The sequence below is a fragment of the Drosophila grimshawi genome, unplaced genomic scaffold (genome assembly GCF_018153295.1).
Source record: "Drosophila grimshawi isolate 15287-2541.00 unplaced genomic scaffold, ASM1815329v1 contig_1367, whole genome shotgun sequence".
Classification (NCBI taxonomy): domain Eukaryota; kingdom Metazoa; phylum Arthropoda; class Insecta; order Diptera; family Drosophilidae; genus Drosophila; species Drosophila grimshawi.
In genome coordinates, this window is record NW_025062889.1 from 10,479,393 (window position 1) to 10,506,028 (window position 26,636).

The 26,636-nt window shown below is 39.3% G+C and overlaps 5 protein-coding genes across 6 annotated transcripts; 3 read left to right on the forward strand and 2 right to left on the reverse strand.

Moving 5' to 3' along the window:
- Positions 1-5,479: 5,479 nt before the first annotated feature.
- On the reverse strand, positions 5,480-9,239 carry LOC6559105 (facilitated trehalose transporter Tret1-2 homolog). Of its 2 annotated transcripts, none has more exons than XM_032734853.1 (4): positions 9,156-9,239; positions 6,861-7,326; positions 6,486-6,794; positions 5,480-6,417 (listed from the first exon to the last, which is right to left on the reverse strand). In XM_032734853.1, the coding sequence occupies exons 2-4, from the start codon at positions 7,312-7,314 to the stop codon at positions 5,618-5,620; spliced, it is 1,563 nt and encodes a 520-aa protein (XP_032590744.1). In that variant the 5' UTR covers positions 7,315-7,326; positions 9,156-9,239; the 3' UTR covers positions 5,480-5,617. The 2 variants fall into 2 exon arrangements, with proteins under 2 accessions (XP_032590744.1, XP_001986369.1); XM_001986333.2 differs by having other exon boundaries at positions 9,144-9,220.
- Positions 9,240-10,442: 1,203 nt separating this feature from the next.
- LOC6560572 (protein N-terminal glutamine amidohydrolase) lies at positions 10,443-14,451 on the forward strand. Its single transcript, XM_001986334.2, has 5 exons — positions 10,443-11,373; positions 13,546-13,699; positions 13,763-13,911; positions 13,970-14,094; positions 14,162-14,451. Exons 1-5 carry the CDS (start codon positions 11,315-11,317, stop codon positions 14,290-14,292), a joined length of 618 nt encoding a protein of 205 aa, XP_001986370.1. The 5' UTR covers positions 10,443-11,314; the 3' UTR covers positions 14,293-14,451.
- Positions 14,452-18,259: 3,808 nt separating this feature from the next.
- LOC6560649 (pyruvate carboxylase, mitochondrial) lies at positions 18,260-22,454 on the forward strand. Its single transcript, XM_001986335.2, has 7 exons — positions 18,260-18,423; positions 18,482-19,991; positions 20,066-20,113; positions 20,193-20,590; positions 20,650-20,909; positions 20,977-22,006; positions 22,068-22,454. The coding sequence occupies exons 1-7, from the start codon at positions 18,328-18,330 to the stop codon at positions 22,314-22,316; spliced, it is 3,591 nt and encodes a 1,196-aa protein (XP_001986371.1). The 5' UTR covers positions 18,260-18,327; the 3' UTR covers positions 22,317-22,454.
- A 79-nt stretch (positions 22,455-22,533) lies between these two features.
- Positions 22,534-25,108, reverse strand: LOC6560650 (transducin beta-like protein 3). Its single transcript, XM_001986336.2, has 2 exons — positions 25,043-25,108; positions 22,534-24,989 (listed from the first exon to the last, which is right to left on the reverse strand). Exons 1-2 carry the CDS (start codon positions 25,063-25,065, stop codon positions 22,631-22,633), a joined length of 2,382 nt encoding a protein of 793 aa, XP_001986372.2. The 5' UTR covers positions 25,066-25,108; the 3' UTR covers positions 22,534-22,630.
- A 279-nt stretch (positions 25,109-25,387) lies between these two features.
- On the forward strand, positions 25,388-26,428 carry LOC6559478 (proteasome subunit alpha type-3). Its single transcript, XM_001986337.2, has 3 exons — positions 25,388-25,531; positions 25,597-26,165; positions 26,226-26,428. Exons 1-3 carry the CDS (start codon positions 25,511-25,513, stop codon positions 26,395-26,397), a joined length of 762 nt encoding a protein of 253 aa, XP_001986373.1. The 5' UTR covers positions 25,388-25,510; the 3' UTR covers positions 26,398-26,428.
- Positions 26,429-26,636: the final 208 nt, after the last annotated feature.

A 26,636-nucleotide genomic window follows, 5' to 3' on the forward strand; every position in this document is an offset into this window, starting at 1 on the left:
ATGTGGAGTGATACATAATGTTTTTTATTTAGTCCAGTCTACTAAGAAATTCATTTTAAATTCCAAATAAAATATTTAAAAATATATAATAATATTAAATATAAACGTATTTATAAAAATGAATAAATAACTGTATAATTTAAGTGTAAGCTATAAAATAAAATAATAATCACATATGAACATGTAGAATGCCTATAAAATGTATAATGATCTTATCTAGGTGAGATATGAGATATGATCAAAGAGACTACCTTCTCCTTGGGTCCACACTCATTAAAATGGTTTAGTATTTGAAATTAGCTGAAGCTCGTGCCTGAGGACAGGTTGTCTACCGAAATGACTGCAAGGCAGATTTCATGGTCATTAATGAATAACTCAGTCCGGCGTTTTCGCTACTGTCTACAAAGTACACCTACCATCCAAGAATTTGCAAATTGCCCGCTCGGCAAAAAGTTTGGCATTCGTTGCGTGGGTGCCTCGAAGCGGTCGATTAAATTAGTTGGAAGCAGTTTCTTTCTTTTCTTTCTCATTTTTTTTTTGCGACTGTCATATAAAGAGGCATAAATGTATATGTATAAGAACGTTCCGAAAATATACAGTATATTTTCTAATTGCAGGGGCGGTCTAATTGAGGGTTCGGTTTCGAGTTTGCGCTCTGTGCTGGGCATTGCAATCAGCAGATGCATCACACAGCATTTTGGTCATCGCAACAAAGCCAAAGTCAAAGACGACCAAGACGACGACGACGACGACGATGATTTTTGTGCGGGCCAAATTGGCGTAGGTTACGCATGTGCCTGAAATCATGAACATCAGTTTGCCTCGCCCTTTGTCGTTGTAGTTTGTTGATGGATGCAGCCCGGGCTGACAAGACAAGTTGCAGCAGGCTCTCGCATCGCAACTGCACCTTGCGCCAGGGGCCAAGACACGCGCCCAAAACAAAAAAAAAATAAAAAAACAAAAACAAAAACCAGCAGCAACACTTTGCCGGGGCAGGCAGCAGCGAAGCCGGACAAACGCTGGGACAATTAGGCAATCCTGGCTACACAGTTGTTGCCGACAAACGATAAGATAAAGTTGCTGGAACTACAACTACAACTACAAATACAACTACAACCTCTGTTATATTGTTTAGGAGTTGTGCGTGCAACAAAAATTTCGGTTTTTAATGTTTTTGTCCGCCTACACGCGATTTTCAACTGTCATAAAAATTGAGAGGCCGTCGAGGATGCGTAGGTCCTATGCCTTCTCCAATTTGGATCACTACCAAATGGCCAATTAATAAAAACGTAATTTTCACAGAGTCTTTTGCGGGCGACACCTGCACGAGTGGGACGCTTGGGTCAGCAAATCTTGATAAGAAAATGAACAATTACAAAAGACTATGACAGCTCGCCGGCAAAATTGGAACATTGTCTCACATTAAAGGACGAAACACAACGCTCCAATAAGCACACAAAATGGCCGACTAAGGCAAGGACCAAGGGCAAAGGGCAAAGGGAGAAGGGTGAGCGGCTGCCTGCTTAGAGAAACTTTGCGTGTGTTAAGGGCCTGTCGCCATAAATTTAACTCTGACATAATTATGTCTTAATTGAAAAGTGGTAAAGAGCGTCGGGCTCAAAAATAATGCCACAATTTTGGGAGTTGCAATAACAGTAATCTATATTATTTAATCAATATCAAACTGAAATATGTTTCTCCGTGTGTAACCGAGACTCAGTGTTTTTCTACTATAAAACCAAAATTAAATGAATTTTACTAAATTCTTTATATATATAAGCATTATATACAAGCAAACTAATAACGTAAAAAATGTAATAAAAATAATATTATAATATAGATAGTTTCAATTCAGAAACTGTTAAACCAAGCACTTCCCTCCAAAGTAATATTTCAAATATATATATATATACATATATATGTATCTATATGTATATGTATGTAATATACATCGTAATTGCATTTTAAAGGCGCAAACCCATTTTAGAGTCGTTCAGCCCATCATAGAGACGAAATCAATTTTACGCTTGTCTATGACCAGACAGTCAGCAAAAATATTCCTGTTGCCACAGTGATGCAGTTGCTGTTGCAGTTGCAGTTGCATTTGCGGATTCCACAAAAGTGTTAAACTAATCGTAAAACTTTGGCCTTCGGAACAGCATCGTAAAATGCACAAAAAAAAAATAACAAAAAGAAAAGAACAGTGTTCACCTTCCGTATCTTTGGCCAAATGCAATATTTTACGAGCCGCAGCCGCGCCTCTTCAAGACGCGCATCTCAATGGGCCAATCTCAGTTTGTGGCTATGGCATCCGTTCGTTAGCCCCTTTGGCGGCCGAAAGAAACAGCGTCAAATACAGTAGCTGGACTAATTGAAAAATTAAAGTTGAACGACGACTTAGACTGCGGCACTCACTCTGTGCCTGATTTGAAGCTTGTGGCAAAAGCGGGCCCTCCTCACATCCAACTAGATGAAGCAGATGAAGTTCAATATAATAAATTTAGCTGTATTACAATTGCTGAGCTATGCTGAGCATGTTGAGCGGAATTATTACCGGACTAATTTAGAGTTCAGCCAGATAAATAAAATATCTTAAAGATTTTTGGAAACATTTTGCACTCAGAAATTAAATGAACCGGTGATGAAAATCGACCTGAAAACTCGAGACTTTATTGAAATAAAAATTATTAATATTAGAAATTCTTTTTCTATATTTAAGAAATATATTTCTTAATAGTTAAACATATTTTTAGATAGAATAAAATTTGATCTCTCGACTGATATGTTAAAGTTTTTCAACAAATTGTTTTTAATGTTTATAAGTTAAGTTGAAGTTTATTCAAAATTAAATTTTATGTAGTTATAAACTACCTCAAATATTTGTGTATTTGAAATCCTAAATTACAAATATGTAATTATAATAAAAGAAACGAGAGCTACAGTTAAAGTTCTGTGTACATCTTAAAAAACAACCCACATTCTAAATTAGACATATTCTTTTCTTCATTATACAACAGTTAAAAATATACAACCAAAAAAACAAGAAATATAGTTTTAGAATAATACAATTCAGTTATATTTTTCTCTGAGTGTTCTATCCTATTTGGGCATGTATAAATGGATACACCCACTGCTTCCTTGCAACTGCAACAATTGAGCTAATGTGGCAGTCTGCACACCTTGCCAGACACGTTAAGGATGCGCCGAAGCATTTTCGACCAGACTCATAAATAATTGCATCGAGCTTAAAAGGAAAACAACAACAACAACAACAACAAAAAAACAAGCCTTAATTCGCTGCTGCTGAAAATCACTTCTGGTTTTTGTCGAGATCAGTGGATACACTTATCGATGGATCACATGTTGTTTACAATCTTGAGACACACGCGTTTGTCGTGCGCAGCTGCGGTTGCCTCTCACGTAATTTGCAGTTGCACAGTTGCCCCAACGTCATGTTGCATGTGCACCCATTTGTGAGGTGTGCAATCGTCCCCGGCGATCTGTTCAAATTTTTGCGAATTTGTTTTGGGTTCGTGTGCCCCGAGGGTGCATGCGCAAGAAGGGTTAGCCATCATCGTCCTGTATACCCTTAATAACGCATTTGACTTTAAATATATAAGTGCATTAAGAGCGCTTACAAGCAGCGCTACACTTAAGGCGTTTTAAGGATGTAATTTTTGTGTATGTATGTCTGTCTGTATGTCTGTCTGTGTGTCGGACACAAAGCGATGTAAATATGTCTGCTCTGTGGTCAAGTCATAGCTATATATTACCCGTTATAACGAGCTCACAGCTCATTGCCATTGTCAGCAGACATTGTCAGCATGCACAACATTTTGAAATTTCAAAAATTTATTACACACCACAAACATAATCAAAATCGCATCAAAACAAAAGTAAAAACCAAACACATGCTGCGTTGATGATGACAGCCGAATGGCTGGTAAACAAAAGACAGATCGAGTGGACCGCAACCGTTGAGGATGTGCCACCCTGGAATACGCACTTTCCATTCACGCTTGGTTGCATCCCGAAGGTGTCCGGATGGGCACAGATTGGCATTATTTGAATCCGCATATGTTGTGCTGACATCCCTAAAAATGCGTGCGGTTTTTCGTTGTTCGTTCAACATTGCCGTTGTTGCAGTTATTGCTTGCCACAAAAGTTACGTCTCATTTAATTCGAGGAGCATTGTTGACACCAAGCGTTGACATTTCAATAAACTGCCATAATTGATGTGTCGAACTGAACAATTTTGCGACAGGTGTCAGCTACACCAAAAATAATATTCTGGCTGAGCCAATCTCGACCAGAAGCCAAAGCGGAAATTGTAATGTTCACACATTTGCAGCTCATCAATTTCCATTTATCCTGTCAGTGCATCAAGTTCATTCAACTTTGATGTTCATGTTTAGCGCCTTGTTTAACTTAATCGCGATCAATTTGTTTTTTGGCCAAGCTGCACAGGCAGCTTTAACGCTTGTCGCCCCAAACAACGGTGCACAACTTCCGCAGCTTCCGCACAGCTTCCGCACAGCCCGCTGACCGCTGCCCGCTGCCCGCCACATTATTAAGCCATCAAATTGAAAACTTAATATAATTACATAAACGATGGCAGCCACAACGCCCAAAGCGCACTTTTCTGCATACGATCCCAGAAAATTTACCAACCAATTTTCGGGCACAGGCTGCACACGCTGCACATGCAGAGCACACACAGTACAGTACATTGTGGCATCTGTGTACCATGCTTATTACATTTAATGACCAGAGCAAAATTTAGCAGAACATTTTTGAGCAGCCGGTCAGCCGGACAGTCAGACAGAGTCTGGATACTGCCCATGGCGCAATCTGTACATAATATGGGGCTCCCATAGAGGTTCAGGCTCTGGACATGTCTGCAAATTGCCACGTATTGTCAAAAAAGTGTACATTGAAAGCTGCGACGATTTTTATTGATTTAGTTGGCTTACGATAACAAGGAAATCATTTTGCTATTTAAGTACGTACACTAAAAATAAATTCGCCCTGAAATTTAGAAAAATGGTTTAGCTTTAATGCCAAGCGCAACTCGCCTTATTATTAAAGAAATTATATTTCTAAAATCAAGGCAGTTTCTTATCTTAATTCAAGAGAAGACTTTTCTAAAATTTGGCGCACAGATTTCTAAATTCTAGAGTGTTTTTATAAGTGTACACAGAATTCTTAGATTCACTTTTTTGATACTTATATGAATATTAGATATTCGACTGGTTTCTCAATTTTAGAAATGATGGTTTTTTGCATTTATGCTTTTATCATGTTTCTATTATTTCAATTATTAGAAAATAATTGGTAAATACTAGAAAAAGGCATTTCTAATTTTAGAAGTTTTTTTTCAACTAGCGAGATTTCTAAATTATGCCGATTGTCTATTATTTCTATTATTAGAAAATAATTTCAGATAAATAAAAATTATTTCTAGAAAAGAAAAACTTTCTAACTGCAGAGCAATTTAAATTTAAGGGTGATTTTCTAAATTTCAGGGAGATTCATTTTCCTCGAGTGTACGAGATGAATGTGTGTATGTACTAAATTTTATCACAGCACTAATTACATAAGTTATATTTATAATATTTTAATTTCCTGCTTCCTGCCTAAATGGCACAATAACCTCTTGCATCTCGACGGCGGTGGGTCTTTTCTTGCGCGCCCCACTACGGAACTGCTCCTCGATCTCAAGCAGGGTGCGTCGTCGCGTCTCCGGCAGGAACCAGTAAATAAATACCGTTGCAAGGAACGACATCGCCCCATAGAACACAAAACAGTTGCTCATGCCAATTGCCACTCTCATATCCGGATAGATTTTGATGCAGAGAAAGGCGAAAAACATGCCGACAGCCACAGTTAGACCCGCTGCCGGACCACGCACCTTCTGCGGAAACAGCTCCGAGATCATGAAGAAGGGCAGCGTATACAAGCCCAACGTGCTGAGCACAATGAAGCTAATAATGGCCACGACTGGTAAGTAAGGCACACCTTGCAACAACTCAAACCAGCCAGTGCAAGCCAACAGCAGCATGGACACGGTCATGCCCACCGTTGAGATGATGCCAGCACGTCGACGGCCCCACTTTTCCAGGACATAGCCCATGGGACAGGTGGTGAGCACTCGTGCTGCGCCAATGAGTACGGCACAGGTGAACGGATCAATGGAGACGCCAGCATTCGTGGAGATTTGCACGGCATACACAATAACCACGAAAATGCCCGAAAGCTGCTGGAACGCAAACAGACCCATCAATATAAACAGCGGCTTGTACACCTCCGGCAACTTTAGGCAGCGCAAGAACGAAGGTTTCCGTTCACCATCCCGCAGCTGAATCGATTTTTGCAGCACATTGAACTCCTCCAATACCTCGGGATGGCTGATGTGTGCTATATAAATATATATATATGCATTTAATGATGCTAATGTTATTGGTTTATGGCTGAATATGGCTTACGTGACTTATCGAGTCCACGAAAATAGTTTAGTGACTTCTTGGCCTCCTCCACACGTTTCTTGGCCAACAACCAGCTGGGCGTCTCGGGCAGGGGCAGCACACAAAGCAGAGCCGTTATCTGATAACCACAGCAAATGAGGGCAATGAGGCGAAAATCATTGCGTATAAAGTAGCCAATGCTATAGAGAACTGTGATGCCCAATGCGACCGATATCGAGGTACCCAGTATGAGGCTGCCACGTGAACGGGGCACACTAACCTCTGCCGCATAAACACCCGCAGGTGCCGTAGCCAGACCCATTGTAACACCTGCAAATGAAATTGAACTTCAATCTTGGCTCTTGAGCACTAGTAATCGAATCCACAAAAACTTACCAATAAGAAAACGTGATACAATCAGCTGCATGTAAAAGGACTCTGAATTTGTTGTACTCGCTGTGGCAAGCAGTGACCAGGCAGTGATGCCCATCATGTTGATCACATACAGCGTATGTTTCCGTCCAATTCTGTCCAGTATTAGTCCCGACAATATTCCACCCAATGGGCAGGATAAGGTGTTTATCGACGCAAACCAGGAAGCCTGTGTCACATTCAAGTAAACCGGCTCCTCTTTGCTTGTCAGCTGGCTGAACACAACTGTGGGCAGAGCCAGGCTGAATCCAGTTGTTAATACACCCAGATTGGCCAGTATAACCATTACTGCCTGACGCCTGATTGCTACCGATTGCTCACCCACCGGCCTTGCTTTCTGTGGTCGATCCAAGCCGGTTACAACTTTGATTTGATGTCCATTAAACAGCCGCTGATCAAGTTCGGCTGAGTCGCCCATTTTGCTTGTCTCCTGAAAAAGTGTGAAACGTGTTTAAATAATAAAAATCTATTCTTATTCGTAGTCAATGAAACCGCAACGATTATGAATTCTAATTTTAACAGTAAACAAAAACAAATAATATAAGTTAGCAAATAAAATTGTCTAAATATATATTATATGCATATAATGTTTGAAGAACCTTTGTCGCCAAATCTGCATAGACACAGTAGTTTTTCACACAAGATTATTAGTCGAGCGAGTTATCAAAAGTAAATATGAGTTTATTTTTGTTGTCAATATGTGTTGCAATCTACGAGACTGTATTGCACCATATAATTTCTACGACCGAAGGTGTCTGTCTCATTTTCTTGATAGCCAATAAAACCGCATGCCAAAGTACACACTGCGAAAATCAAAATAGGGTTTATACAATAATTTGTTGTACACATTTCTTATCTATATTAAGTCCAAGTTCAATTAAAAACATTTTTAAGATTAACAATGGCAATTTTCTTTAGGAAATATGCCAGCGTTAGATGTGCAAAACAAATAAAGGTGCTGCATTTAAAATGAACCAATTCAAAACAACATAATCCATTTAATGGCACAACGTTAATACATTTTTAAGCTTCCAGGTTTGTTTTTTATTTTTAAAAAATTCGATCTTGCATTGATGATGCATAGATGTGGGATTTGATACCATTCTCTTGGGTATCTTACGAACCGCCAAAAACTATATATTCTTTTTGACAAGAAAGAACAGATGTAAATTACGGAAAGCGGACCGAACCTGTTTTCATCTAAATTTAATTATTTATTTCAAATGAGATTCCGATGGTGATATTTTTTCGCAAAAAGTACAATAAGTTTAGTACGACACTGTTGGAAAATAAACAAGTTGCTTATATATAAGCTCTAATCTTTCGAATGATAGTTCCCTTGGCAGCAATATGTTAAAGTCTTCCCTTCCGACAGACTACGACAGACTGTGACATTTGTTGTATTGCTTGCCAGAAAGAGAGGAATTTATTCCAGGTTTCATGAAGAAAAAAATACGAAAAATAACAAGTGACGAGTGCTGCTGATCAAGAATATATATATATACACTTTTAATACGTTACAGAATACGAAAAAATTAGATTAGCCCTGAAAGTGTATAATTCTAAATAGTAGAATCATGTTAGCGCATAAATATAGTGATATATAGTATTTTGTAGAACCTGTTTCTATGTTGCCTAATAGATTACAGGTCATCTCCAAGTCGACACTTTCCGACTCGTCTTCCCCCCCACTTGTTTTTGTCAGGTCGACGTTGTTCTTCTCGCTCCCGCTAGAAATTCGCTCAAGGTTAGAAGTGCTGATTAGACACTTATAATAAATAAATTGCTAATAGTAGTTAATGCTTTGCTAAAATCAGTTGTTGGCCCGTCTGCGCATTGAGTGCTTACTGTAAGTGAATTGTGCAAAGTGCCACTCAATAAAATGGGGAACCAATCAACCAAATGAATTAACAAACTTGCGTCCGCAATTCTGTAGCGATCTCAATTAATAGAACTCAACAACAAACAGCATGATAATAATTAACGATAGACTCAGTAAGTTGTTTCGTTTGCATGAGCAAAAGTAAAGCCTCAACTTAAAAGGAAACCACGTGCCCAGATCTTCACTTTAACTGCCAAACTAACAACAACAAAAAAGAAAGAACCAAACAAAAATCAGTGAAAACAGGTTCTACTTAATTAAACTTCGTCGCGTTTTCACAATCCACGGCTAAGAAAAAACACTCAAAAAATAAACACTCAAACGGCTTAAAGCCTTGTTAGATTTGTTGTTCTTTTTTTGTTTACTTTTTTGGCTACCTGACGGAAGCGCAAAGCTTGTCTTCGATAAGATATTTGGCTTTAACGGAGGCCCAACTTTTCAATCCGACAACAGCGAGACGCTCCAAACAACTAAAAATCGTTTGTCGCTTTAAACGCCTCGAAAACTGCAGCCATAAAATAGCCCTAGTCGAAAGTACTAGACCAGAAGATACCCCCTTTTCTAAAGTAAGCATCTGTATATTTATTATGGATGATTCACATAGCACATGCATTATTATATGTGCTTAATCATTGTAAATTGCTTTATATATATATACATATATATATTTACATGCAAACATCATGTTAACATGCAGACAAGCAAATATTCCGCCTTATCTTCAGTTATGCATTCCTACATTGTTTTTATATCACTTCACTTCCTTTTTCATAAACAGGGTATAAAACTGATCGGATTCTTATAAATATCTCGCATTAGCACTCATTGTGTGTCTCTCTCTCTCTCGCTCTCTATATGTCTGTCTCACTCTCTTTGTTTGCGGCAGGCGATAAGCCAGCGTAAGCGTCATCAACCAATAGATTTCTTTTTTTATATATGTCATGATCGTTATAATCGTTGACAAAAGCAAATGTTCAATAAACATCAAAAGATAGTTGCTAGTCTGCAGCACACAGTTGACAACTCATTTGTAAAATCATTCATGGTTGTGTTAATTTACATGTATTTACAATGCTATACAAATTTATAAGTTTTCACGGCTTATCAAGTAGTAAAAGGCGCAACCTTTGCATGCAATTTATATAGTATACGCTTGTAAATATAAAATAGACATACGCAAAACACAGTTAATTTTGTGCTCACATTACAACTACGTCCGTTATCTATTTAAATTTAGTTCAATATTTGTTTTCTGACTTTTTTATCTGCAATCACAATTGTGTATGACAGACTTCCTCATTCGTCTCTCACCTGTCATCCGCTCAAACATTGTATATTTACCTGAACGTAGACAATTTAACTAATATCTATTGCCGAATTAGCAAAAAGACCCAGTCCGATCAAATTAGTCATTGCTATTTGAGAGATTAGATTGCAGTAAGTGAATAAATTGCTACTCATCGTTCCGCATTGAAAAAACCGTTACCAGATCAAGTGTCATAGCATTGAGCATCAGTCAGTGACCATTGGCGGCACCACTTTACCCACAGCAGGGCTGCAAATGATACTTTCCGACAGTGGGCAACACTGAAGCAAATGAATTTCCTTGTGTAGTCGAGAGAATTGTTTTTCTTCCAAAGTCTGTGGAGAACCGGGAACGCGTACAGAACATAAAAGCAGCAAGCGCTCGAGCGTAAAATACACGCAAATACACACACACACATATAAATAAAAAGCATGTCAATCGCTCTTGGCAATAATTATCTGTGAAAGTAAACATCAAGACAACAGAGAGAGAGAGAGAAAGATAGAGAGAGAGGCAAACGCTGCTAATTAATAGCGAAATTAAAGCGAAAATGAGCTGTTAATGTGCAATATTAATGTTACTCCTGAATGCAGAGAGAGCATTAACCAAATTTTGAAACAAAGCAACAATAAAAATACGCTTCCGTCTTCTGAGCGTGCGCCTGCTATGTATTTGTAAATACGTGCGTGTGTACGTGTGCGTACGTGTGTGTGTCCCGCTTTCGACGACTCTCTGTTTTTGTCAGTCAGCATCCTGCAAACGGACGCAAAAACGCAAACCCCAAAAAGCAGTAAAATCATATAGCTCGTAACTAAACAAAAGTGTAAACAATTCAATTGCAAATAACAAAATGGAATGCCGCAGAATTCGCAACGACGACGCTTAATGCCAGACTCTGGCAGCTCTGGCATTCGACATCATCATATGTATGTAGCCGATAGAAATAGTCCACACCAGCATCAGCACCCGGAGCACCCTGTGAAAAGCGCGTTATTATGCAGTGATAATCCCCTCGTAGTTCTTGTTGTTTTTTATGCGTGTGCGTGCGTGTGTGTGTGTGTGTGACGACTGACCAAACGTAATCACCCCAAAAGTAGAGAAAATTTCCAACAATTGACAATTGAGTTTAAGTTGGCAAAGCGGCCACCCCCCTCAACCCCCTCATCAGCCCCAGCCCCCCGCCCACAACAATTTAAACTCAACTCAACTAAAACGCATCATCGCATCAAGATGTCCACCGATTTTCTGTTCCCCAAAATAGCGGACTGCTCCTATGTCTCCTGTTACTGGTGAGTTTAAGTATAAAAAGTGACTACTTTTTTATAAAAGTTAATTTACAGTTTACAGTTTAGTTTTACAATTTAAATATACCATTCTTCATATATTTATGTTTGTTACACATTAATTAGCGTTGAATTCAAAACAGCTTCACATTTTTAACATTAACCGAAAACTGTTTAAAAACAGTTTAATTGTTAAGATTACAATTGGCTTGTTCAACACTCTTTTCACATTGTTTTGTGTTTTTTTTATGAGTTGTGGCTGAAACATTAGCCTCCCACTCCTGGCAGCAAGCAGAAAGTAGCAAGTAGCTTTTGCAACCAATCATCCTCTCATGTTGTGTGTGATTTCATTTATTATGTGCTCATGTCGTGGTTCAGACCCGTTGCTATTGCTCGATTCGCATTTTAACTCACTCCTTCAGTTGCCGCCACCTCTCTCTCTCTTTCTCTCTTAAACTCGCTCTCTCTCTCTCTGCTGTTGAGGTGCCGCCACGCAGCTCTTAAATTGGGTCAAACGGTCATGTCTGCTAACAAGAACAGTCCGCGTGTGTAGGGCAGGGGGTGGTTGGGGGAGTATGGGATTGGCCTGCTGCTGATTAGCAAGGAGGGATTTCATTTGTTTTTCCTTTTTTATGAGCGCATGCAAAAGGCGCGTTTTGACTATTAAGCATGTACCATGTACCAAGATATATATGTACAAACGTATGCATGTATGTATAAATATATATATATATATATCTGAGTACATTAAAACAATATATGACTGCTTGCGTGTTAATGTAAAATTAAAAAAGCCTTTGGCCAAATTTACGCCGATATCGTGCATTACTAAAATAATGGCGACTCTTTCAAGGTGCACAACAGGTAAAATACATATTCAAATATATGTATGTACATTTTACATACATTTTACATATTTATGGACATTTAATAAGCCTCAACGCAAAACATAAACAAAATAAAGCGTTCTCTTCACACACACACACATACATACACACATACACATGCGTGTTTCGTGTTTTTAGGACATTTCATTGATTTTGATGTAGTTGAAAATGAAATGCACATTTTTATTCATATTCATGTAAGTCATCATATAAGAATGTGTGCGTGTGTGTGTGTGTACATTGACTTGCTGCTCATACATAAACACTCTGTCGTTCTCTCTCTCACACTCCACTCCTTTGCTCTCTTACGCTGAGTCGCTTGCTGCCCCTTACCCCACTGTCTCTCGCCGTTCTCTCCCTCTCTCTCACTGTCTTTCACTCCGTGGCGAGTGTGAGAATGACAACTTTTGGGGTAGGACGGGATTAGGGTGTACATTGCTTGGCTTGTGTTGGAAAGATACCGCAACTGACTACCGCAAGCTGAATAAAGTAAGCCGAACATCTCAAATTCTGAATCATTACCCAAAAAAAAAGAAAAATCCACCATCAACTTGCCAATAAAACTGTGCTTACCACACATAAAAACTAAGAGCCGATTTTTAAATGTCTCAACAAAGTCGGCGTTCACATAAACTGATGTGTCTGTTAAAGTGCTCAATCAGCAATTTCCATTTTTTCTTTTGCAAACAATACATTTATAAAGGGTGGCTTTTTTTCTGCTCCAAAACGCTAACTTTTAAATACCGATGGCAGCAATTCTGGTGCATTTGCACATTTTCTTAGACTAAGTTATCCTGCAGTGCGTTTCTCATCAAATTAGCGTTTCATCAAAAAGTTTGCAGCAGGTTATTGAGCATAGCACTGATAAAGTAATTTCTTTAATTTGTGAACTTAAAAACAAATTACCTAAAACCAATAATTATATTATAATTATGTATTTTGTGCCAAAGTTCATTAAAATATTTTAATCTTCAGTCTGAGTGACTGAACGGAATTAGTTTAAAAAGCTTTAGCAAAGGAAGCTTTAGAAGAAACCACAGTTTGTAGTTTGGATGGAACTTTTCGTTTGATATCAGTAATTTCCTCATCTTGGTTCAGATCATCACGTTATTAACGTTTTTGTGCATGGATGAAAACGAGGTTTTGATATAATAATGTTATGCGATGTAAACTGGACACAATAATGTCCAATATCAAGAACAATCCGTTTACTTTTACACAGACCGAATACAAACTGCTTGAAAAATATTGTTAAAAAAAATTTCACAAATCTTTTTCATTTATTTTTTAGCGAGGAGAACGTTTGGAAGTTATGTGAACAAGTGAAACGAACGCGCCCCGAGGAGTTGGGAAAGTGCTACGCGGTCTTTGTATCAAATGAGGGACGGACTGTGCCGCTGTGGCGTCAAAAAGCCGGACGCGGCGATGATCAAGTTGTCATCTGGGTAAGTTGCCTTGCAAATACGCTTGGAACTTTGAAATGAAAATGCTTACTTATATATTGACAGGACTATCATGTATTCTTCATGCACAATCCCCTGCCGAATCGCTGTTTAGTATTCGATTTGGATACTACGTTACCGTTTCCCACATATTTTCATAAATACGTTACAGAAACTTTTCGATCCGATCTGGCACTACGTCCGGAGCATCATAGGTAAGTGAATCTCGTTAATCGTCGTACCCACTAGACTAAAGTTCGGATTTTTTTTTAGATTCTTCAGAGTTATACCCGCCGATACATATCTAATTGAGTTCTCATCGGATCGCCGACACATGCGCCGACCAGATGGCAGCTGGATTAAGCCACCACCTTCATATCCACCCATTTTATCAAACAGTAACTAAATCTCACAAATCTCTCAAAATTCCAACTGCTTACTATTTCATCGTCTGTCTTCTTGCAGCGAACACGCACTGTTTGGGTGACTTTATATGTATGAGTGCTGGTAAGGGACCAGGCTCCGTCTACAGCCTCTCTGAGTTTGTGCAAAACTTTTACAAGTCAGCCCATGTGATGGCTCAACAGAACAATTAGATCATCATTAACCACAACAATATACTATAATTACATATATCAGCAAAAACCAAAAAATTAAGCTAATCTAAATTAAAATTGTTGTTTTCATGGCAACACAAATGATGAGCATTAAATTACAAGACAGTAAATTAAAAATTGCATACATATTCTATACACTTATATACATTTATATTACATATAAAATACATGCATATATATATTCAAATATATATATATATATGTACAATATGGTATTTTTGTATTCAGGTTAATATTAAAAATAAAAGTCTGTATCTAGCGGCTCCTTAAATAATTTATGTATTCAATTTCGACTCTCTATGAATTAACATATAATTATAAACTTTATGTATTCAAAATAAGCGAAACAGAAAAGCTAATATTTTTATTAGTTACATTTCTTTAAGAATTTTTGTGACTTTCGACCAACAAAACATAAAAATTAAATAAAAACGCACCAATTACGATTAAAATATAATCATAAACATACATATTAAATCATATAGTCAATCTCAAATATATATATATATATATATGTATATGTATATCTATATATCTATATATATATATATATATATTTATATATATATATATATATATATATATAACTATAACTATTTCGCCTCTTGCGCTTTGTAATTCAATTAACGAAAGAAATTCGAGTCATAGATAAATCTAATTCTTACACGCTAATTTAATTCGGGATTGCCTGTTTGTTTTTAATTAACTTCAACTCAATAAGAAAAAAGAAATGTTAATTCCATTTGATGACTATGATAACATCTTAACACATCTTAGCTAGTTTTTATACTGTTTGTACGCCATGGAAAACAAACACTAAAGCTGTAGTTCACACAACGCCTAAGCGAATGATTTTTTTATGTGGTTTATACTTATATACTATATTGTAATTACGTATCGTATATTTGTTTAATATTTGTGACACGCAAAGACTGATTCATTGTACGTTCTGTACTGTACTAGCAAAAGGCAGCCGACAAATGAGCCATCCCAAAAACCTACCTAGATACTTTCCAAACGATAACATAAAGCCATGGTATTCTGCAAATATAAAAATGTTATCCTATTTTGATTTGTTATGTTTATCTTTAAATTGAGAGCTTAACAAAAGGCTCTGCATGTTATAAACAAATTTTTCGCTCGATTTGTTAACGATATTCGTATTTTTTATTAATAAGTTTTTACTCAATTTTGTAAGACATTAAATATAAATAATATAAATATAATGTATACATATATAAATGTTAATATATATATAAATATAATAGTTACATTGAATGCTGTGCAAAGTCTCAAAGTTAAACCTACACTTTTTATTATATAACTTTAAACCGAAGAAAAAATACAAAAGAAAATAATCAGAAAACATTTTAAGCATTTATAAGCAAATTCAATTCAAGTTAAAGACGTCATTTGACGCTAAATAAACTATACAAATGTTACGCATAAGTAACACAGTAAATATTTCTGACTTTAGTTCACATCTTTTATATATCTCTCTTCTCTGCTAACAGTAAGAACATTTTATATCAGCAACACGTTCACAATTTTGTACAGCTGTTAAATTCCAAACGAAGCAAAAGCACAACATCAAGTTTTAACTTAAACATTGCAAATAATACGATGTAATAATTATTAATACATGTTTCTCTAGGTGTACAACTTTTTCTCTTCCAAATTATCTAATCCAATTAAATATATAATATATATTGGATACATAAAGTTGAATGTTGGCCATACATTATGTTAAGCCCAATATAAATAATCTTTACAGATATTATGTACATATAGTAAGCAAATAATTTTCGAGCGAGTTCTTAATGAATACGTATCTTCTTACTCTCTTTTTATATGAATACACCATGAAACTAGGTAAGCATTAAGAGCCGGTAGATAAATCCAATTCAACCACCGCTTAAAAATAAAAACAAAAAAAAAAACGCATCTAATCGAAAAAAAAAGTTGACTGCGCTCGTGTTAAGCATTGAAATACTTAAATATAACAATATATCATATATATATATGTATATATAATGATATGTATATGTATGTGTACTTATGTATATAGGCGTAACTTTCTTTTATGAAAATTATTAGCATTATCTTTGTGAAGAATTTGTATGGGCAATATGTGCTACAATTTATGTAGTTAGATCAAATTGAAATTGTGTGGCAATGAGATATTTCAGCGAAAAATGAGAGAAAAAAAACAAAGCCAAAGCAGCTGACAGCAATCAAAACATTTAACAAATTAAAGGAGATACCCTGTACCCAGACCCAAAATAGATATATTCGTTGTTCGACACTGCAATAACTGCGCTTTAAGCCACCACTCATGGGAAAATTCACCTATAAAAGCATAATGCATAAAGCTATTTCGCTCAGTGTGCAATCAGAGCATTTCCAGTCAGCAGTCAGCTAAGGACCAAGATTTTTCTTAGCTCTGTTATTAGTAATGCCACTTTTCAACAATTTATAATTGGGTATGGGGGAAAACAAACAATAAAATTTTTTATAAATGCGTAGCATTTAATGAGATAGATATGCTTAATGCACTGCTGCATTGGTTTCAATTCATTCACCAAATTTGTGCATACAGATTGTACATAATTGCCAGAGAACTGCACGAGTGTCTATTTTTATGTGACTCTAAGTATATATTCACCTCAAAAGCGGTTACGATGTGATTTTATCTATTTATCTTGCCAATCTCTTCCTCCTCTCTCTCTCTCTCTCTCTCTCTCTCTCTCTCTCGCTCTCTCTCTCTCTCGCTCTCTTTCTTCTTATTAGTACAAAACTAAAATAGCAACGTTTAATAAGTATTTTTGTGATCGCATTGATCCAGCGTAAAAATAAAGGCATATGTCAAAATAAAGCCACATAATTATTCCTGTGGTGCTTTTTATACTTAGATATGAAACATATACAGCATATATTAATGCTGTTCATCGTTGCAGTTCTCTGATACATACATAAATACATACATACATACGTACATACATAACCCAATCAAACAAATTGATATACATTTGTCTTGTCCACTGTTTCAAATTTTTTAAAAAAGAATCTTGAAAAATACATTTCACTATTTAATAACAATTGACTTAACACTTAATGCTTAATTGGCTTTAGCCTTTGTTAAACTTTTTATCTTATAAATTAACTATTGATCCAATCATGAAATGTGCTATCGTATTGTTATTGTAATATTTGTTTAAAACTTCGGTATTAATTTTACAAAAGTACATACAATTTATATGAGTCAATGAGGATAGGATTAAATACTTTCCAATCTGCAAAATGTGACGCGCTAAAGCGAAAATAAACATAAAATATAAAATATGTAAATTAAACGATAAAATACTCAAACATTTGTATTTATTAAACTTACTTTGTCTTCAAAATGAATATTATTTAAGACATTGAATGCAATAATATAATATTCTGAGGGGTTTTGGAACTTGTTTAAAACGGATTTTATTCATCTTGCCAAGTCGATATTGATACTCAATACTCGAACTTAATGGATATGCAATAGTTCTTCCAATACACTAATTTGCTGCACTTGACACTTTATTCTAAATATCAATTCATAGTTTTTGGAGTAAAGTCGTGTTTCCACCATAGCAGCCATAGTTTCGAACTGATCTCCAAGTAGTTCCATGATTATAATCTCTAAGGATGTCTCTATAAACTCCTCTGATTGCTTAAAGTCTTGACAACAAACTTCGCATTTTTCCATTATCTGTTCTCATGTTTTAATACTCACCAACCAATCGCGAATTGGATGAGGATGTGGTCCGAGTCGAAAGGCATCTGCTATGGCATCGCTTTGGGCTTTGGGGTTTGTCGCCAACACTGTTTATTAAATGTCAAAAATAATATGTACTTTAATCTTCATTGCTCTTCATTAGGAACAAATTCAAAATCCATTTGTTTCTAATTTTCTTTTTTAAATTGTATGCGTTGCAAATAAGGTAACAGTGAATAAGCTAAGACGACCCAAGTGCGACAATGTTCGCAACAGATTCTCCAACCTTGAAGACCCTGCGGAACGCCCTGCCCCGTGTAAATCTGTACTTTGTCTATAAAAATGGCTACTCCAAAGAAGTAAGTGTGTCCAAGTCTGGAATGGCCTTGAGCTGATGGCGAAACCTTTCGCGTGCAGGTCAAAAACAAGCCGATACGAACGTTACTGGTGGCAAATCGAGGCGAGATAGCGATACGTATATTCCGGGCCTGCACCGAGCTCGGAATCAAGTCGGTAGCCATTTACTCGGAGCAGGATAAAATGCATATGCATCGGCAAAAGGCCGACGAGTCGTATCTGGTGGGCAAAGGCCTGGCTCCAGTGGAAGCGTACTTAAACATTCCCGAGATCATACGAATCTGTAAGGAGCACGATGTTGATGCAGTGCATCCGGGCTATGGCTTTCTCTCAGAGCGCAGCGATTTCGCCCAAGCCGTTATTGATGCTGGCCTCGTATTCATTGGCCCATCGCCGAAGGTGGTGGCAAACATGGGTGACAAGATGGCTGCCCGAAAAGCGGCCATCGAGGCTGGTGTACCCGTTGTGCCCGGCACAGATGGACCAGTTACAACCACAGAGGAAGCACTCGCCTTCTGTGACAAGCACGAACTGCCGGTCATCTTTAAGGCAGCTTACGGCGGAGGTGGTCGTGGCATGCGAGTGGTTAGGAAAAAGGACGAAATCGAGGAGAACTTTAATCGGGCCTCTTCCGAGGCGAAGGCAGCCTTTGGCAACGGTGCGATCTTCATAGAGAAATACATCGATCGACCCCGTCACATTGAGGTTCAACTGTTGGGTGACAAGGCCGGCAATATTGTGCATTTATATGAACGCGACTGTTCCATCCAGCGCCGTCATCAGAAGGTTGTGGAAATTGCCCCAGCTCCACGCCTCCCCGTCGAGGTTAGAGACAAGATGACTGAGGCGGCCGTAAAACTGGGCAAGCACGTCGGATATGAGAATGCCGGCACTGTTGAGTACGTTTGCGATGAATCTGGAGGATTCTACTTCATTGAAGTGAACGCTCGATTGCAAGTAGAGCATACCGTGACAGAGGAGATCACCGGCATCGATCTAGTACAGTCTCAAATCAAAATTGCGGAAGGAAAGACCCTGGAGGAATTGGGACTCGCCCAGGAAAAGATTGTAACACTTGGCTATGCCATACAGTGTCGGGTAACGACAGAGGATCCGGCAGCCGATTTCCAGCCCAGCACGGGACGCATTGAAGTATTCCGGTCGGGTGAAGGTATGGGTATACGTCTGGACAGCGCTTCGACCTTTGCCGGCGCCATCGTCTCACCCTACTATGACTCTCTCCTGGTCAAGGTGATATCCCATTCCAGAGATATGCCAAGCTCAGTCGCTAAAATGAAACGAGCACTGCGTGAATTCCGTATCCGAGGTCTGAAGACGAATATTCCGTTCCTCCTCAATGTGCTCGACAACAAGAGGTTCCTGCATGGTGTACTAGATACTCATTTCATTGATGAGCATCCGGAACTCTTCAAATATCAGCCCTCGCGAAATCGAGCCCAGAAATTACTAAACTACCTAGGCGAGGTGTTGGTCAATGGAGCCCAAACTCCATTGGGCACAACGTTAGCACCTGCCGATATAAATCCGCATGTGCCCGAAATTCCAATAGGTGAATAAACTCTGTGCTCTCTGTTATCGTATCTTAAATATTACTTATTCCATATTACTCAATATCCGATGGAGATCTTACCAAAAAATCGATAGATCGAGAAAAAGATGGTGGGCCAAAAGGTAACTAAAATTGTAATTCCAAACAATAATATTATATATACTTTTCATTAATTTAAAATTATATTTTACTGTCGAACAGTGACGGCACCGCCGGAAGGATTGCGCAACTTTCTCGTTTGTGAAGGACCCGCGGCGTTTGCCAAGGAGGTGCGATCGCGAAAGAATCTAATGCTGATGGACACCACTTTCCGCGATGCACATCAGTCATTGCTGGCGACTCGAGTACGCACCCATGATCTGCTGAAGATATCACCGTATGTGGCGCACAAGTTCCACAATCTATACTCCCTGGAGAACTGGGGTGGTGCCACTTTTGATGTGGCTCTTCGTTTCCTGCACGAGTGCCCATGGGAACGTTTGGAGAATATGCGCAAACTGATTCCCAATATACCATTCCAAATGTTGTTGCGTGGCGCCAATGCTGTTGGCTACACCAGCTATCCGGACAATGTGGTCTACAAGTTCTGCGAACTGGCGGTAAGCGTATACTTAAATACCTGGGGAAGAGTTGGTTAATTGGTATACATTTTGAATAGGTGAAAAGTGGCATGGATATCTTTCGAGTATTTGACTCACTCAACTATTTGCCAAACTTGATTCTCGGCATGGAGGCAGCGGGTAAAGCTGGTGGAGTCGTCGAAGCGGCCATCTCCTACACGGGTGATGTGAGTGACCCCAAACGCACTAAGTACAATCTTAAGTATTATATCGAATTGGCCGATGAGTTGGTAAAGGTTGGCACCCATATCCTCTGCATCAAAGACATGGCGGGTCTGCTGAAACCAGAGGCAGCAAGGCATGAATTTGTAATTTTATTTGAATTTGATTTCGTATTTCATGGATGCTCTTTCGTTCTTCCCCAGGATGCTGGTTTGTGCCATCCGAGAGAAGCATCCCGATGTCCCAATTCATGTTCACACACACGACACATCGGGTGCCGGTGTTGCTGCTATGCTGGCTGCCGCACAAGCCGGAGCAGATATTGTCGACGTGGCCGTAGACTCCATGTCCGGATTGACGTCGCAACCAAGCATGGGTGCCGTGGTTGCCTCACTGCAGGGCACTCCCTTGGACACAGGAATAGTTTTGGCGGACGTCTCCGCATATTCGGCATACTGGGAACAGACTCGCACCCTTTACGGACCATTCGAATGCACGACCACGATGCGAACGGGCAATGCGGATGTCTATTCGAACGAGATACCCGGTGGCCAATATACCAATTTGCAATTCCAATCGTTCTCTTTGGGCCTCGGCGACATGTTCGAGGATGTGAAGAAGGCCTACCGTGAGGCCAATTTTCTGCTGGGTGATATTATAAAGGTCACCCCGTCGTCCAAAGTTGTTGGTGACCTGGCCCAGTTTATGGTACAAAATAAGCTCAGTGGTGAAGAGGTGGTGAAAAGAGCGTCGGAGCTGTCGTTTCCCCAATCCGTAATTGAGTACCTTCAGGGCTATATGGGAATTCCATACGGTGGCTTTCCCGAACCATTCCGTTCCGATATTCTAAAGGATATGCCACGCATTGATGAGCGACCAGGTGCTAATCTAAAGGCACTGGATTTTGACAAACTGGCGGAGGAACTCACGAAAACCTTTGGAAAAATCAGTGAAAGAGATGTCATGTCGTCCGCTCTTTATCCGCAAGTGACCACACATTATATGAATCACCGTGATAAATTCGGTCCAGTTGATAAACTGGACACACGCATATTCCTTACCGGGCCCAAGATAGGCGAAGAGTTCGATGTAACCCTGGAGAAAGGCAAGACCCTAAGTATTAGGGCCCTAGCTGTGACCGATGATCTCAAAGGAAATGGCAGACGCGAGGTGTTCTTCGAAATGAACGGCCAACTGCGCTCCGTTCTCATTCCAGATAAAGAGGCCATGAAGGTAAGTCTACAAGTTGAGCCTTCATCTTACTCACTCCACTTACATATACTTAACTCGACAGAAAATCCATATACATCCTAAAGCGAATAAGGCAGTGAAAGGTGAAGTGGGCTCGCCGATGCCGGGCAATGTGGTCGACATACGCGTCAAGGAAGGCGACAAGGTTGAAAAGGGTCAGCCCCTAGTCGTTTTGTCGGCCATGAAAATGGAGATGGTTGTTCAGTCGCCAAGTGCGGGCATCGTCAAGAAATTGGCGGTCACAAAAGACATGAAATTAGAGGGTGATGATCTGATTCTGATCCTTGAATGAGCAAACACTAGGAATTCCCAAAATCATTTTATCCAGTTGCACAAACAATTAGGAAATTTTCATATTTCAAATGCAATTCGAGCACAATTGTATATGCATCCTTGTATTCATCAAAATATCAGAATCATAATTATTTTATTATGTCTTTTAATGCAACATTTATGAAATTATCGGCAGCTTTATTTGTAATAACAAATTGATCATTTACTTTTTATGATTCTATATGCATTCTTGTATTCAATCAAAATATGAAAATAATATTTATTTAATTCAGTGTTTATTTGCAGCTTAAATCGAAATAATAAATTGATAATTTACATGCACTTCACAATGAACTCCATGAAGGCGAGATCCTTGCTTAGCTCAGATACCCGCTTGAAGTGACGCTGCACATAGGGAGTTAGGACCTCGACCAAATTGCCGTTATTGTATAATTTATGTTCCGTGTTGAGCAATGCATCGCCCAACAAATGCTGCAGCACCAGGTTGGCAATGTACGAGTGTCGAGAATTGGTGCCCCAGGCTTTCACATGCTGCAGCAACGACAATCTCTGATCCATATTCAATTGATCCACCAATTGATGGACGGCGGCAGCATCTCGTTTCTTAACAAAATGACAAATGATGTCGTAGGAGGCTTTTGGTTTGTTCAACGTCAAGGCAAGCATAAATGCCTTTTCCAGCTGCTGCTGGGCGTGCAACAGCGATTGGAGTGTCTGTTCCTGTTGTAACATCGCCTGTCGCTGGTCGAGTGCCTCATTTCGCACAGTATCAGTGATGTCGGCAAAGCGTATCAGCTTGGAATCAGCACCACCCGTATAGAAGAAACGATTGCTGCAGGCAGAAACAGCGATAGACCAGACACGATCGCTATGCTCATCGATGGATTGGACACAGAGGTTGGTCTTGATGTTCCACAGCTTGAGCAGACCATCCGATGCAGCCGACAATATGAATTTGCCATGATCGAGGAACTCCACACGCAATATGGTGCACTCCTGTTCCATGCGTTTCAGGCAACTAAAATTCGCAATGGACCAAATCCTTAGACTACAATCCGACGATGAGGTCAGCACAATCTGATCGACGGGCGAGAACCGGACACACCAAACACCTCGCGTATGTCCACGCAACACGCCGAGCAGCACATTCGAATCAGCTGTCCAGATCTTTGCCGTCTTATCCTGTGATGCAGTGGCCAGTATTTTATTATTTAGTGCATAGGTCACACAATTAACCTCCTTGTCATGCGCCAAGGCTGCATATCTCAGGGAGAAGGCATAATTGTTGCGCTCCTGTTTGTCACGCGTCAATTGCCACACTTTCATGCTGCCATCCTGGCAGGCAGAGGCAAATCCCGTCGCTCCGTGATGGGTGAAAGCAACACAACCAATTGTGGCCGTGTGGCAATTGTTTTGTTGTATCAGCGGCTGGAGCAGGCTATCCTCGTCGCTCGTATGCGACAATTTCCACAGATGTATGCTGCAATCCTTGCCTACCGAGATGAGCAGATGGTGTGATGCAGCCAATGACATCACTATATCTGAGTGTCCACAAATCAATCGACAATTCATATTCTGTTCTGTATCGTAGACCTTGAAGTGTTTGCTATTTGTTGCCACAGCCAAATAGCGATCGTTGTCACCTAGAAAACACATGTCCAGGATCTCATCATTGTAGCCAACCAGCTGCTTGAACAGTTCCAAGTTGACAGCTTCCTTTTCGCTTGTTTTAACATTATAAATAATCATGTTTTGTTCGGTTGTCACCAGCGTTAATTGTTCTTCTTTGTGACAGTAGAGTAGTCGACTTATTTGAAAATCTGTTGTGGTCAGCAGGTCCTTCATCTTCCACGTTTTTGTATCTAGTTGGAGCAGTTTGCCCGAGCCACAGGCGACGAGCAGCTGTGCACCATTTGTTATGTGGCTTACGCCTTCCAGTTCCTCATAGAGTGGTATAACCTTTAATTGTTTGGCCTCCAGATCCAGCTGCCAAACGATTAGCACCTTATCACGACTAACACTTGCCAATTGACATCCGGAATCAGTGGTCTGAAAACTTAGTCCAGTCACTTGGGAGATGTGACCACGCATCTTATGCAGCAATGCCTTCGTCTCGTAGTTCCAACAATAGATCGTATTATCAGAGCCGACGGCAAAGATTTCACTCTTTAAGGGACTGGGATGGAAGCGCAATAGGAGCGCCGGGCCGGGGTAATCTTTGAGGGCGCACAGACAACTATTATTCGCGAAATCCCAGAGTCTTATTGTGGCATCTGCTCCGCCAGTGGTACAAATTAGTTTGCCGGCTGGACTAAACTCGATGCAAACAACGGGACCCTTGTGCTGGCTCTTCCACAGCTTGATCAGCTTCTGGGTGCTCAGCTCCCACAGGCGGAGTAAACCACTTCCGTGTGCGGCAACCAAATGCTCCCGTGACAGGGCAAAGCAATAAATATTATCCTCATCGACGTCAACATCTTCCTGTCTGGTTTTAGCCTGATCATTGTTGCTCTTGCTAACGTTGGCTCCAAAGCTGTGCAGAACTTGAGATGTTTTCACGTCCACCTGATTTACAACATCGCCATTCAAACAATAAAGAAGCTGACCATCTTCGCTCCATGCAATATCGCTGCCGGCATAAAAGTTCGTGTATCGAGCTTCAGCCGCATAACTGCAAAACTATTTATTTAACATAATTCAATGTGTTTTCATACAATTGCTTACCTTTTTTCAGCCATGCTTGTCATTATTTATATATTTTTGTTTACAAAATTACCGCGTGCACATTGGAACTGGTAGGAATGTTCCTCAAGCGAACTGGTTCATATTTTGTTCACATTTGGGAAGACCAATTTAAAATGGTCAATAAAAATTGAAATAAGGGAAAATAATTTACATTTACTCCATAATTTTCCTCACAATAATATTTAATTAAAGCAGTCATTATTTAAAACAGAATTATTTAATAAGTTTTAATTATAATTATTATTGAAACTGGCTCTCTGGTTCAGTGATATGATTTTTTTGAGTTACCCAACACCAAATAAACGATTCAAAAGTGTGGCAACGCTGAGCATGATTTGCAGCTGTCAAATAAAAAGCCGTCAAATCATCGTCCCCAAACTAAACTTGTTCAATTGAAACATTTCAGTTTTCTGATAATAACAACTCAAAAATAAATTCAGCAACAAAATGAGTACTATTGGAACTGGTGTAAGTAAATACAATACATGCAATTAACAACATACAGAACACACATTAACCGGTGCCCCTTGCAGTATGATCTGTCCGCATCGCAATTCTCGCCGGATGGACGCGTCTTTCAGATCGACTACGCTTCGAAAGCCGTGGAGAGAAGTGGCACCGTTATTGGTATCCGTGGCAAAGATTGTGTTGTGCTTGCCGTCGAAAAGATAATTGCCGATCAACTATATGAACCGGATGCAGCCAGTCGCATTTTCACCATTGAAAAGAATATTGGCATGGCCATTGCTGGTCTAATGGCTGATGGCAATTATGTGGCTGATATTGCTCGCCAGGAGGCGGCCAATTTCCGTCAACAGTTCGAACGCACAATTCCGCTAAAGTATTTGTGCGATCGCGTCTCTGGCTACCTTCACGCCTACACGCTATACAGTGCTGTACGTCCATTTGGACTGTCGGTTCTGTTGGCCTCGTGGGACGAGGCGGATGGAGCACAGCTGTATAAAATTGAGCCATCGGGCACATCTTTTGGCTATTATGCTTGCGCCAGTGGCAAGGCCAAACAACAGGCCAAAACAGAAATGGAGAAATTCAAATTTGCCGACATGAACACCGATGAACTGGTGCGCAGCGGTGGTAAAATGTAAAAGATGTCTTGTTTTTAAAGTTACTTCTTTTTTAAAATTATAATATCTACTTGCAGAATTTATCAGGTGCATGACGAGCTGAAGGATAAGGATTTCCGCTTTGAAATGGGCATTGTTGGCAAGGAAACGAACGGGGTGCATCTGATAAATGACGCATCGTGGAGCCAATTGGCAATTGAGGCTGGTGAAGCTGCCAAGAATGCTGATGATAGCGAAAACGAGATCTAGCTTTAAATAAATTTTGAATATGTACATCTGATTTTAAATCGGCTAATCAATATATTTTACATATATGTTGCAAAAGGGAAAATAATACACATAAAATAACGGAATTTCTATGTGCTCTTTATTTTATTGGAAAGATATTTTACAAATTGAGCACCATATTCTATTCGGATAAATTGATTGCAATTTGGAAGGGCTTTGTTTTGTGCGCCTTCCTTTGCCCCTATCGGTGGATTTCAGGG